At 35.8% G+C, this 14,610-nt stretch overlaps 1 protein-coding gene across 2 annotated transcripts in view; it reads left to right on the forward strand.

Annotated features, from left to right (window-relative positions):
- The window catches only part of ST3GAL3 (ST3 beta-galactoside alpha-2,3-sialyltransferase 3), a 260,656-nt gene that overhangs the window by 208,521 nt on the left and 37,525 nt on the right, over nt 1-14,610 (forward strand). For both annotated transcript variants that reach the window (XM_063297799.1, XM_063297800.1), the window contains one exon: nt 3,213-3,359. In XM_063297799.1, the coding sequence (XP_063153869.1) occupies nt 3,213-3,359 (147 nt within the window). The remainder of the gene's footprint in view (nt 1-3,212; nt 3,360-14,610) is intronic.

Genomic DNA, 14,610 nt, shown 5'->3' on the forward strand with positions numbered 1-14,610 from the left:
AGAGAGGTCACACACACACACACACAGAGAGATGGAACTTACAAAGAAAACCAAAGCTTTCATTTATTTTCATAAACAAAGTCATCCAACATGCAATATGCCAGTGTGAAAAACTAATTATCCTCTTAGGTTCAGTAATTGGCTGGATCATTTTTAGTTGCAGTAATTGTACCAAATGCAGTTTGGTTCCTATAACTGATCAGTCTTTTGTGTCAATGTGTAGGCCTTTTGGTCCATTCCTCCATGGTGAACTGCTTCAGCTCAGTAATATTTGAGAATTGTGACATTTAAGTGTGGACTTTGACTTGGGCATTCCAAAACATTGTATTTGCTCTTCTTAATTCATTCTCTTTTAAACTTGCTTGTATATTTTGGATTATTGTCTTACTGCTTCAGCTGTTGAGCACATAGCCTGATACTCTGATACAGAATTCTCTGATGCAAAGCAGAATTCATGCTTCCTTCAATGATGGCAAGTTGTTGAGGTTTGAGGGAGCAAAGAACCACCACACCTTGACCCTACCACCTCCATGCTTGATCACTGAGCCCACAGTGGAATCATAGGCTTTGGGGGATTTCATTTGGTCAGGGCCGTAAGCTTTGCACCCTCATTATAAAGAAGTCTTTCATAGTTTTAAATCATCTGGAGAGTTACTATATTTTTCTGACCTGACAAAGCCTGAATTAAGGCAAAACCAACCCAACAGTACCTTCAACTGGAGTCTATGCTACCAAGACCTGTTCTCTCAGCCTGCTGCTTCCTGCTTGCTCAATTAGCCACATAAATTAAGTTATCCAACCAGAGAACATATACTGGTTTCTTAGGAGAATAGACCTAATATGATTAACTTTATTAAATAAAAGTGCATTCACTAAATTTAAATAGTAAAGACAAATGAGGTTTTGTTTTGTTTTTTCCCAAAGAAGCTGCAACATTTCTTCCCATCCATTTTTCATTACATGTAGTTCAATATCAATATACCCAAAATACCCCAAATACTTGCTAATCTGTATGGTATACCTCTTTGAACTCTGATTCCCCAAAATGTGCATGCATAACGTACTTTCAATCTTTCTGTTGTGCGGGAGAGGAAAGTGTTTCATCTTTAAAGTAATAAGTCATATACATCAGTGAGAACATTTTTTCATGTGCACACACGTTTGCCATATGAATATTGCTGGTCTCTATCATATGCAATATTGAAGTGTTACTGCAATGTAACTTATGCAAACGTTACTATATATGAATCATTTGCTTCATATACCATGATCTTCTCACATGTCACCGACAGAGACTGGCCTCAGCCCTCTGCAGAAGTTTTTAATGTAAGTAAATGAATTTATATGGAAAGCTGTAGCAGGTTCTCTCCTACAGCCTAAATGCATTATTGTGCTGTTCTGGCACAATGCATCTATCAGGAGGATTTTTCCCATATACATTTTAACCATTGCTAGACAACCATAAAGATTTAAGGTGGAGGAGAGTCTCAGTGGATAGAGTGGGAGAAAGAAGAAATCAGAGGGAAGAAAGATTAGGAATCAGTACAATGTCCACTAGATCATTTTGTCAGTTGATCATTAAATCCCAATAGGTTTTATAATTCTTTTTGGAGGCAGATAATTTATAAAGAATGAACTCATGAGAATTCTTTAAAAAATAGTTTGTAAATTGTACATTTGCATGTTTTAATTTGAAACAGGTACAGCCTCTGGAGCAGTTTCTGATGTGAATGTGTTGTGAAATTGGCATGTTTCTAGATCCACTGAAGATGGTGTTCCTGGAGTTCATTGGGAATGAGATCCCAATCTTGTATGGCCCACTAAGTTCCAGGACTAGAGTATTTTTAACAATGAAATTTTTAAAAACGGATCATGTTTTGGATATCAATGCTATAGCAGACATTCTGTAACTACTTGATTTGTCTCCACTAATCTTTCCTCAGTTGTGGATTTTCAAATAGTTCGTTTTCCCATGGGCACCATAAAAAGCAGAGACCAAACTATAGTAAATAAAGATATGTAATCCATTTTAGACATGAGCTGAGAGCCTAGTTTCCTCATCTGTCAGGGTTTTCCCTGCCCTGGATTTATGAGGTGTTTTTTTCTGCAGACATTCTGTTTTCCCTACAGTCCACAAGTGCAAAGGCCACACTGTCTGTATAGTTCACAGTGAAAACAAAAGAATATACTGCCAGTCTTGGTGGTCAATCTACGGAACAGCCAGGCTGGATCATATTTTTTCTTCCAAGCATACCTTGGGTTGAGTTTCATCTTTTTCATTATTTCAGAAAAGCAAAGAGTTTGCAAGGCTAGGGACATACTAGAAGAATTCTTGAATGCATCTCCTCTTTCTACTGTTCTTCTCCATAAGGGTTGTGTTCCAATAGATGAGCATGCCTCATGTAAAATCTTTGAAATATGATTTTGGATTTGAATTTGAAATAAAATCTTTGAAGTATGAAGGCTGTCTGTGGAAGTCATCTATTGTAGCTGTGGTGTATAGTATTTAAATCAAAATTAAAAATCTCCTTAAGCTGAACTCGATTCCTTGTGATTGCAGTTTACTTGTTAGTGTCCTGAAAGTGAGTTGCTGTTGTCTTTCCGTTGGATTTTTTTTTTTTTAACTTCCTGGTCTAGCCCTGCAATTCCCAAACAATCCTCCAACCAAATGTGCTTAGTTTGTGAGATCAGCCAAGGTACACTACTATGATTTTCTTTTCCCTAATATGCACCACCCCTCTCTTTTCATTCGTTGTTGTCTAAACCAAGTGGCCTTTTCAAAACATCAGAGAGTACACAATGAAGAATGAGTATTGGGAAACGATCCATACATTTATTTGATCTTATTTAGGTGGTAATATATTCCTTAAACTTAAGAGCATAATAATAAACAAATGAACAAAATTGCCTGCCACTTTTTGCCACTCATTAGATGAGTCCATTTTCCAAAACAAGGCTCATTTGTCCTGGGTTATAAAACAAATGAAATTTCCAAAGATAGCTGAAGAAGGTATATGGATAGAATGGTTGGAACAGACCCATCATTTTAGTTTCTTGTATTGTTTCTCAATTTTTATCACAATTAGCTAGTAGACTCGAGTCAGTACCTAATTTGTAATTCCTTTCTATAGTGCTGGCAAGTTCAAAAGGAAATCAGGATTACTGCACCTGGGTTCTCTAACCATCTTCAACAGACCTTTGCATCTTTACAGAGTGCTTCTGATGGCTTTTGGAAGTCTGTGGCAACCCATGTTCCAAGAGAGCCCCATGAGATCCGAATCCTGAATCCATATTTCATCCAGGAGGCAGCCTTCAGCTTTATTGGCCTTCCTTTCAACAACGGCCTGATGGGCAGAGGGGTAAGTGTACAATGGAGCCTATCCCCAATATGACCCTTGCTTTCTTTGGCACCGCAGATGGAAAATCAAAGGTAACATTCATCTAGTACATTCTTCCCTTCTCTAAACCCTCATCCGTATATTAGTGAGTGTAAGTCCTCTGGGTAAGAATTGTATCACTTTTAGATTTTGTGCAATGTTTGACATGCTGATATTAAATTTTAGATTGCTGATGGTTAAAAAAGCCAGAAAAACATTCAGAAATGATTAAAAAATAACCAAAAAAATGAAGGATGTATACAAATTGTAATGTTAAGCAGAGTATGTAAATCCATAGGACAGTCCAAATCACATATATGGCTTGCAGATATATGGTATTCCGTCCTGTTTGAGGGTAACCAGTCATGACTGTACTTGCAGTACTTGTGGGAATAGCAAAATATCCTGTTTGTTTTCAGACTAGGAAAAGCGCATTCATTTGTTTAATATCTTCAACATTATTTTTCAAGTAGCTCAGGGGATAACAATATAAAATCTAAAGTGCTATCAGACCTTTCAGAGCTTTTGGAGGAAGCTGGCAATCTCTTCTGTTGATTGAAAACTCCTAATTTTGACCATGGAACTCCAAAAAGATACCTTAAAGGAAATTAGAAGTGTTCCTGCTTGTCTTTCTGAGTTACTTCCCATCCAGAAAGAAGTGAAACAAGGCTGTGCATTGGCTACCTCCTCCTTTAATTTTTACATTCTGGAAAATAATAAATTCCATCCTGCTAAATTTGAGTGACAAATCCATTTTAGTTCTCCTTTATGCCGAAGGGATTACTTTTTTGCTTTATGATTCCCAGAATTGCTCTTATAAAGACTCAAGACTCCTTGAAGTGGTCCAATCAACATGTTTAATGTCTGTACTCTGAGTCCTTCATAATATACTCATTTTCTATTTACAGTAGGAATCAGGACTTGCTTCTGTAGGGGCTCTCATGGGGCTTTATTGCCGTAGATTTAGGGCAAAGTTCATCTTCATCCTCCTTGACTCTTTTGGATAACTTCTGGTTATCCAGGAAAAAAAGGTATAAAACTTGATCTTATATATTATTGTCTTTCAGTCTAATATTTGGTTCCATTAGGGCTCAAGCGAACCAACTTTTAATTGAAGTACTGTGTCCTCAACACCAATCCCTATAAGGATTGGAGCATAATCCCCTGCTTTTATGAGGGTGGTCTGGGAGGAAGAACATTTATTTCAGCTAATTGTTTAATTAGCATCTCTGTGTGCTGTACCAAATAGCTTACTCCCTGGAAAGGTTTAATACCTTGCCAATGCCATTTATATAAGTAGAAAGGAGATGCAATAACATTCCAACCCAAGAAATATTATGTCCCTATTGGGAAATATCTAGTCTGTTTTGCATATCTTATTGCAATGCCTCTTATACAATGCTTGATGCTCAAAGTTAATAACCTAAACTGTCCAGGCTGTCCAATGTGGAGAAAACTCTACACCTTTTGAACAAAACATTTCATTTATGAACTGCCAAAATCAAAAAGACTCCTGGAAGTTTACAGCAATAAAAATACATAAAAAGAAAACAAGAATACAATAAAGCTACCCTAGAAAATAAAATAGGTTTAACCACCATTAAATAATCAACAATATCATCCAATATGAAGGGACATCACCTTTCAAAGGCAGAATAGCTTCATTTGGACCACTTTTCAAAATGTTGCTAATAGTTGTCACCGGTCTAAATTCTGAGGGGTGAAGCTGTTCCATAGGGTGGAGGCAATCACTGAAAAACACCACCTCTAGGCACTTAACAGTCTCACATCACCTGGACTAGGTATGTATAACAGTCCTGAGGCAAATGGACTGGAAAGGTAATGTCTATCTGCAGAAAACAATCTAGAGATGGTATCTTTAGAAGGCTATCTAGAGAGGTAGACAAATATTAAACACTTGCTATTGGGTGGTATGAAGGGAACAGTTTAGGCCTTGCAGTTTTTAAATGTTAATAATCTACACATACCAGTTTCTTTCATATCATGTATATAATTAATCAGCTTTCTTAATCTTCTATGAACTTTTAAATGTTAATATTATATAACATTTATCTTTTTAAAACTTTTTTTTAATTTTTTTTTTGCCTTTAGTTTCTATACTGTCCCTTCCTTTGGAATTCTTTGACAGCTGGTCTATGACTGTAAATAAAGCTAAACTAATCTATGTAGTGAGGGAAGAAGTGGTAATAAGAATACATTCATTTCCACTGTGGTCTTTTTTTCCCCATTCTTTGCCCATCATATTTGCAGAAGCATTTAATTGCCCTAGACTTGAGTGAATGCAATATGCACCTGCACTGAATTTCTCTAGCATGTTAAATAGGTTGTGAGAAAGTTTAGATTCCAAGAATCAATAGATTGCAGTAGGATATAACTGTAATAAAAATAAAGATAGAGTTGCTGAGTGGGGGACCCAGAATAGATTGCCTCGTCTATATCTCAGATAGTTTTTCACCCTTTATACTGGAACTGATAGAATAGGAACATGCCTTTATGCATCTCTGGCACCTGTATATTTGTCTTTTTCTTTTTATCTCCTTTTTAAAGAGCAGTAATTCTCAAAGACAGTTCTCATGTGGCTTTTACGTTCCTGAATTTAGTATTTTACAGGGAAGAATTGTCAGATCAGATTGGTTCCATGGTCTTGTCTCCAGCATTAGCAATTTTTTTTAATTCAAAGGAATGGAAAGGATAAATTGCTATTCATTATAGATGTCTCTTAATAATATTTTAACTACTTATTCAGTATATACTGCTTGTTTGTTTCAGGAGGATAAATTTGTTAATCTATACTGGTTGTTTAATTCTGAGGTTCTTAATAGATAAAATGAGGTGGTTGCAGTACTCCTTCCCACTAAAAATGGGAAGAAAAGGAAGAAAAAAGGTCTGTGACTAGATATCAGGAAAGCTGTACTGTTTTTGCTCCTTGTCTGTCTCAACAGTCTTAGTCTCATATAGTGGTAATTCAACTTTTAAGGCTTACTAGGTAGGAGTAATCATAGAGTGTGGCTGGGTTCTTTAGTTCTTTGTTTTTGTTTATCTTTTGCCTATTTAATGGGTTCATAAGCCTGAGCTTGTACATACTAATGGCTAGATTCAGAAACAGGATACAGTAAGCGAGTTAAACTTTTAATATATTCTGCCCCTCTTAGCATATTTATGAGACTGTATTCTGTATCAGGACTAAATAAAAGTTCTGCTATCCCCCACTCCTACCCCTCCATCTCACGGTAAGTGGTATCTTACTATGAAAATATGTTCTACTTTGGCAAAGAATTTCCAAACTGAATTATACATGTATATCCAAAGCATATTGCAGATCCACTTTTTCATCTTGGTATTTGTTACCCAGCATCACTTCTAAGGGGGATGTTTGTGGTTTCTTAAAGGAAAAAAAACACATACATCTTTGCCATCCACTTTTTCTTAATTTATTTGTATTTCGAAATATATTATCTTAAACATTCAAGCAATTACGTTTTGTTTGGAGTGGAAATGAGATACTGTGGAAGAGTATGCTCTGAATGTAACTTTGTGACGGTTGAATAAATGTAACTTTGTGACGGTTGAATAAATTGTGTTTTTATATATATATATATATATATATATATATATATATATATATCAGATTGGTAAAATCAACCAGGGAGGTTTTTAATTAAAAGCTGATGTTTCATTTCATGAAAGTCTGCTTGGACATTTTTTAAATAGTCTAGTTTATGGGACTTTAAGGAAACAGATTTTGCCAATGGCCTCTGTCACATGAAGCAAACAATAAACTATGTGTTCTAGGACTTTATACAAAAACAGAATGAAATAGCTATGCAGGTGTAGAGTTTTGGACAATCAGGGTAATGTGCCTTGGGTAGTGACAATAATGATCCAAGCCAAGGGTTTATGTTTCCATTCAATAGGAACTTCATGCATTCATGGGCTGTGCTTTCACATACAACAAGAATATGCAAAGCAACTATAAGGAAAAGCATGAATGGATTTGGCAGAGGTTTTATTATACCAGTGCTGCATCCTCCTTTCTATGTAGACAGTGATGTCTATACCCAGCTATCATTTTCTTCAGAGTGTCAGGCTATGCACGATGGCTCTCAGATCTACAAAATTCTATGCAGAGGGCTGAACAGAAGTTCTGCTAGGGTGATGCATCCTCTATTCTTTCTGTCTAGGAGTTGTATTCTCAGAAGGTTCATGAATAAAGGTTTAGCTCTTTAAGTATTGTGGTCCTATTCATGACAGCACCAATCACACCTCTGGCTAGCTATTATCTCCTCTAGGATACTCTATTCCATTCCTCCTCCCACCCCCTTTTATTTCCTTTTCAGATTGGTAGCCCCATTCTAAGGCTATTGAGCCTGCTCAATCTTCAGTGGATACTTCTGGTTGGTTAGTTGGTTTCTATTTTTTTTATACTTATGTAAACCTTGTAATCCCACATAGTTCACTGATACTTCCTATTTTGATTTTTAGAAGGCTCATATTAGCTTCAGTCTTGCTGGCAGCCATTAGTTAAGTTCATTACCAGAGGTAATGATACACAGCACAGTCCTAATAAATTGGTGCTAGGAGTGAATCTTCACAATAAAGACACTGCAGGGTTTTGACTCGCACAACAAGCCTTAATCTCATAATATTGTTAACATGTACTTATGAAATTCTGTCTTGCATCAGGAAATAGATCATGAAGGTCTTAAAGAATGAATAAAACAATCTGAAATCAGAGCCCTTTCACACAGTGTCTATCATGAATATGTCCAGAGGTACACCAAGAGGTGTCACAGGAACACACATCTTGAAGTAGATAATGTCCTTAATAACTAGGCCCAGCTTGAATTCCTTATAAAGGGTTGAAACATTCCATTCCTCTTTCCAAACTTAAATAAACTTCATGGTGCTGGTAACCATGCCACATATGGTAACAATGTGCTGCCAATTAGCATTGTAATTTTAGGGCTTTTCAGCAGGGTTGAGAAGGCAGAGGGCAGCAGTTCAAGGCTGATCCCATAGTGTTTCATCCAGGATTTAATAAACAAGTTTATTAAACATCTATATCTACTTTGTACCTATAATTTTTGTCAAATGAAACTGAATAATACTGCAAAGCACAATAGTGGTTATGCAGCGACAATGGATGAAAGATCCATTCCAGGAAGGGACACTTGATTCTGAGGCAGAACTGCATTTGCTGCATTTGAAAATATGGATATTTAATTGCCTTATTGAAGATTTGGCTGAGATCTGCTTCTTGGCTGAGAATCTTATCCCTCTTTTCTAATACTGTCAGTATTGAGGCATAAACAGGATTTGGGGCTACATGATTTCAGCAATATCCATGAGATGTTTGGGAGCATGCTCCTACTCTGCTCAAACAACAATTCTGGTTTCCTGCCTGTTTAGGGGATGAAAGGAAAGTGCTAGCTATGAATTTTAATATATGGTTTAGGACCAACATATTGTTATGGTAATCTAAAGGACCACTTACCTTCTGTGGCTATATGATCCCACTTGTGTTGATTCACTTCCAGAATCTGTTCTTTTTTTTAATAAGAATTTTATTAAGTTTCAAGCAAAGATAAAAGCTACAAAAAACAAACTACAAAGAAAAAACTAAACACAAGAGAAAATTTTTCAAAATTACAAAGAGGTGACTTCTGACTTTTAACATCAAGGATATACAACATCAACATAAGGATATACAACAATTTTTCATAATCAATCCCTTACTCTATATTAAACCAAAATCACATTATTTCTATAAATCATTCCATTGGCACATTATAAAAATCACTAAATACAGTTGCTCCCTCCCCTTATATTAAAAGAATATATATATATATACACACACACACACACATACACATACACACACCTCCTAATCAACTCCCCCTCCAAAGATAACATTTATTTAATTATTTCCTTCCTACTACTATTCCATACATTCCTGTCTACTATAATAAAGGTCAAACTAAAAAACATATAAATTGTCTGCCATTGTACTTGATAATACAACAGTTTTAGTAATCTTAATCATATTAAACTCAAAACCAGACATTTATTTTTTATTATACCTTAATAATCTTAATTCAAATCGTTAAAGATAAATGAAATCAGCCAAACCCTAAAAGCAATCCAGATAAATATTCTTAAATCCTTATCCCACTTCAAAATAAACCTAAGCATTTACATATCCCCACAATGCGCACAGTGCTTTACTCTTGAAAAAATCAAATAGCCCAACTGCCCACCTCAGAAACTCCAACTTCTCTTCAAGAGACCTCCCATACATAATAACCCCTTCTTTTCCATGGCATTCCACCAGAAGATCAATTTCACTTATGGCTTGCAACTCAATCACTCCCATTAATTTCTCCAACTCGACTATCCAATCTTCATCCAACATTTCAACAGAAGTCCTGATCTCACTCTTAGAAGAGACATTTCTGTCACTGTTAAATTCCTTTGTTTCATCCATGACATCCCCAACCAGATGACACATTTTAGACCTCTTGTTTTCCACAATGTCCTGAATGCCTTGCATAAAAACTTGGTAGGAATCAGAAAGAATCTGTTTAAAATCTTGTTGGAAGTCAGAGAAAGTCTGTTTAAAATCCTCCATGTCTTAAGCAGTAGATTATGGCGCCCCCTAGGAGGTTAACCAGCAAAAGTCGAAGATATGAAAGAATTCTGAATGTGTTTACATAAGCAAAAGTGAGATATGCAGACAGTTCCCCAGGGAAAGTAGAAGCAGAAAACTGAAAATTCAAAACAGCCAATTCAACATGTAGGAAAATGCTAATATCTTCAAATTTAGTACAAAAATAATAAAAGACAATTATTTACTCTCAATCCTCCTGAATATTTGGATGGAAAACATGTGGTAACAATATGCTGCCAACTGACTTCGATATTGGTGACATATTTGTTTGAAACACTCCAGGAGCAGATGTCAATTTAAGGGTTTCTTGAGAGAAGAATGCCATTCTGTGCAATGGGACACAAATTCTGAGTTATGCTCAAAGGCACCTTGCAGGGACTTCCTGTTAGATGTCTTGCCAGATTTTGAATCGTTTTTTTTTTCTTGGCTTAAATTTTGATCAATTGCTTGGCCTTTTCAGGTAGCAAGAGAAAGATGATGGTAGCTGAAGACATTTTTACTGCCTTGACTAGCAAATGTGGTCTCCTACCAATAATATTCTGGCTGATTAAGCAAGAACAATTTGACAGTGAGAACAGTTGTCCAGAGAAGTGGTGGGCTCCTCTTCTCTGGATGTGTTCAAGCAGAGGTCGGCAACCATCTGATGGAGATACTTTAATTTGGATTCCATCAGTGAAAATGATCGATTGATGTGTACATTTTGCTCCTGCACTTCTTACCTGGGACTCCTGCCTCTTCCTGCTAAACAACTGCGCATCTTGGGGTTATGACAGCAACTGGGACTGCTGGGATTGCAATTGCAAAGCGATATGGTCATGTGATGTTGTGCTTTATGACCACATTGCTTGCTTAGCAATGGCAATCCCGGTCCCGATTGCCATCATAACCCTAGGACTACCTGTACAGACATGTATATTATTCTGTGCAAAATCTACACAAATATTACATATTTAGGAAGCAGAACAAAGTAGCTTCTAAAATTGCATAATTTCATCAGAATATACATGTGTGGAACTTTCACACATAATAAGATACTTTCTCCACTGTAGAGGGAAAAAATGATAGTTTCCCCGATATAATTTGGTTCAAGATCCAATTTCAATGAGTTATAGGCATTATATGGCATTTCTGTTTGCCTGGGATCACAATATCCCGTTACCTAAGTTATTTGTTTAAACTGATTATCCATGGATATTATTGCCCTTTTTTCTCATTCCTAATGCTCAACTATCCCATCATGCAAATATTAATATAAACAAATATTTAATTTCACATGGACATGAACAGCTTTCACAGGCTGCTCAAACCAGCTGAATTTAAAATGGGTAATTATTAACATATCCAATCATCTATCTCACCAGACTGATCAAAAATTCATAAGACTTTATTGAAATTCTTTAACTGGATTCTCATGTTTTAGTTGTTTATATATAGTATTTCCTGATAAATTTATTTCTGAAACCAACCAGACTCTGGCAGCTTACAAAATTTACAGAATAAAAACAAGATACATAGAATAAAAAATAAGCTTCACAGAATAAAATTGATTAAAGCAGTAACTAAAAGTGAAAAACTAAAACTAAAACTAAACCTTACATTTCAATGAGATTTGAAAACCTGATGTGATTGATCCTTTCAGCTTTTGAAACTATTTTGCAATTGTTTGGTTCATTTTATTTTCTTGGCCACAATTGGGAATTGTAGGTTGGGCTTTTAAAAGCATGAATGACTCTCTCCCTCAAGGTACTTCAAGCTTGCTAATAAATTTATTGCATTAGCATTACATTTCAAGTCATGGATTTATCCTTCTGTCATGTTCTGACAGCTTCCATTCCCTTGGGGATTAACCTGAGATCAGGAAGTCTCAGTGATTCATAGGACTGTCACCTTCCTGGCTGTTTTGTAGTTTAGTCCTAAGGGTGTTTTGTGCACATGGCCATCTAGGCCTTGACAGGCAGTCTGTCAGGGTGCTGTTGGTGGGCAGTGGCTGATCTGTTTTCTGAGTATTGTAGATCTTTTGACTTCTGGTTTAAATGCTTAATTAAACATGCTTCTGCTGTAAATTAGTAAAACTGTTTATTACAGACTGCTCTGTACCAGATTCTATCCAGACCAGTTGTCCTCAGTTGTTCTTCAGGCAATTCTGATTGATTGACTGATTGATTGATTGATTCATGAATTTATGGATTTATTTATTTTACCAGAGTGGACTGGTGAGTATGATGGTGGGAAAACAGGAAAGGCTTCCTGTGCCAAAGGGGTCTTCTGTTTTCTGTTTGCATCTTGATTGGAAAACCAGTCTTCTCTAACTCCTCCATCTAGGATTCCATGCAATTTCTTATTTCCTCTTATCCTGAGAGTCTTACCTTAACTTTGTCCTGAACCATTAATTCTGTGAACAGTGCATCTGATAATGTAAAGTCCTTTCTGCCATAGCTTCCTTCAAAGGCCAAAAAAAAATCTAGCCAGTAAAATTCTCCATTATTTAATTATGCAGGATGATCAACATGCATTGAATTCCAACTGCAAGTATCTTTGCAAACACACAGGCAAAAATAGGAAAATACTGCATCTCATTCAAAATATATTTAGAAGAACTGAGGTTCTCAGTTCACGTTTATGCCCATATAAGATCACAACATATCGCTAATGAAACATTTGTCATTTCGATACTGCCTTTTTATCTTAATGCATTTATACTATGTTATGAGAATGTATTATTTTAAGCGAGAGTCTGATTTTGGAGTTCTTTGGAGGAGTAAAACATAGAATAATATTTTTTCTAAAATAAAAATGTGATATATTCCTCTACGTATTTGAAGAACAGTGGCAAATGAGGTTATTTAGCTCAGGGGTGGGAATGTTTTGGCATAAGAAAACTAACTTTTTTCATTTTGGTGGACAAGGATTGCCACCTAAATGTCAAACCAAAATTTCTGGGATTATTCACTTTTTTTAGGGGGTGGTATATTTTGTTTTCTTTGGGTTTGGTTTAATGACTGAAAGATTTATACCCTTTTGTTTTTAGTATTGTATGGTAAAAAAAGCAAGAATTACAATGCTGTTTCTTGGCAGTTGCTGTCAAAAATTGGTGAGGCAACATCTGGAGCACCTGAGGACCAAAAAAAAGGGGGGGGATTACAAACTGCAGGTGTCCCGGGAACATATATAACCCTGATTTAAAAAGCATTTAGCAAGTGATGTCCACACCCAGTTGTATTCAAGGTGGGGATTTCAAGCAACATGCCTGTTAATTAATAAATGCTATTACAGTTTTTGCACGATGTTCCAGCTGTTAAGATTCCATATATCAGGGGTTTTCTTTTATTGTAAAGACAATTGGAACAATATCATTTCAAATTTTAACTTCCTTAGAACTGTGAGCAACTTTGCATATTGTAATGATGTGACCGAATTATAAAGTATTGGTGCTTCCCAATTCGGGTACTTTCATATTCCTATACATTTTCAATGTGTGATCAAATACATTACATTGAATAAAAAGCATATTCCAAGCAAAATCATATTCTACCACTGTAATATATAAAGGAGAAAATTATCATTATTTTAATTGCTGAATTATAACATTCTTTCATTAAAAAAGATAGTGTATTATAAAACTATTTTAATTTGTGTAGTAGTGTTCAGAATAACCAGATAAGGATCCAGACATACTGCTAAAACTTTGGAACATCAGCAAGACTTGTGCTTGCCAAAGAAGTAATGGTCTATTTAGCTTCAGTCATGATCTCTCCATGGCAAAGTATTTATAATCTTTCATGCCAAAGTGCTATTTGAAGATCTGGTTTCAATATTCAGTTTTATCTATAAGTTAATTAACAGTTGAATCCAACTGGTATTAGGATAGCAAAAATGTACAATTTGATTCTGTTTCTACAAAGACATGTTTGTTATATTGTCTGGTTTTCATGATTGAACCAAGTATGAGTATTTGATTTTTCATTATGGACAGACTCTGTGATGATTCATTGAACAGGAGGATTTTTCCGAGAGGCATTGCTATCTCTTCTATGCTCAGTTAAAATACTCTTCCTTTAATGAGGAACACTGTTCTAATATCAGCTTGGGTTATTTTACTTGTCCACTCATCTGATCTTAACTCCTGTTCAGCAGTTATTCAGGGTCACCTTCAACCTATTTATCCCAACCATTACAGTCTCCATCACTTATGCTTTTGGATGCCATGTTTTTCTAGAAATTTAAGAACACGAATCCAGAGAAATACCTTCATTAGGAACCTTTGCCCTTTATTAGACCTTGCAGTAACAGATTACCTTAGATGCCATAACAGCAATTTCTAATAACTTGTCAGAGATCCTGTACAATTTTTCTTTATACAGCAACCAGAAAGATATTTACTATTCTTTTCTTCCACATCACATGAAGTTGACATTTTGCAAATAACGTACCCATAATATCTACCTGACAGTGAAATGCTTTCAAACACCTAGTCTAGTGCTTAAGGCAATGGTCTAGAAACCAGGAGACTGAGAGTTCTAGTCCTGCCTTAGGCATGAAAGCCAG

This window comes from Candoia aspera, chromosome 3 (genome assembly GCF_035149785.1).
Source record: "Candoia aspera isolate rCanAsp1 chromosome 3, rCanAsp1.hap2, whole genome shotgun sequence".
Taxonomy (NCBI): Eukaryota; Metazoa; Chordata; class Lepidosauria; order Squamata; family Boidae; genus Candoia; species Candoia aspera.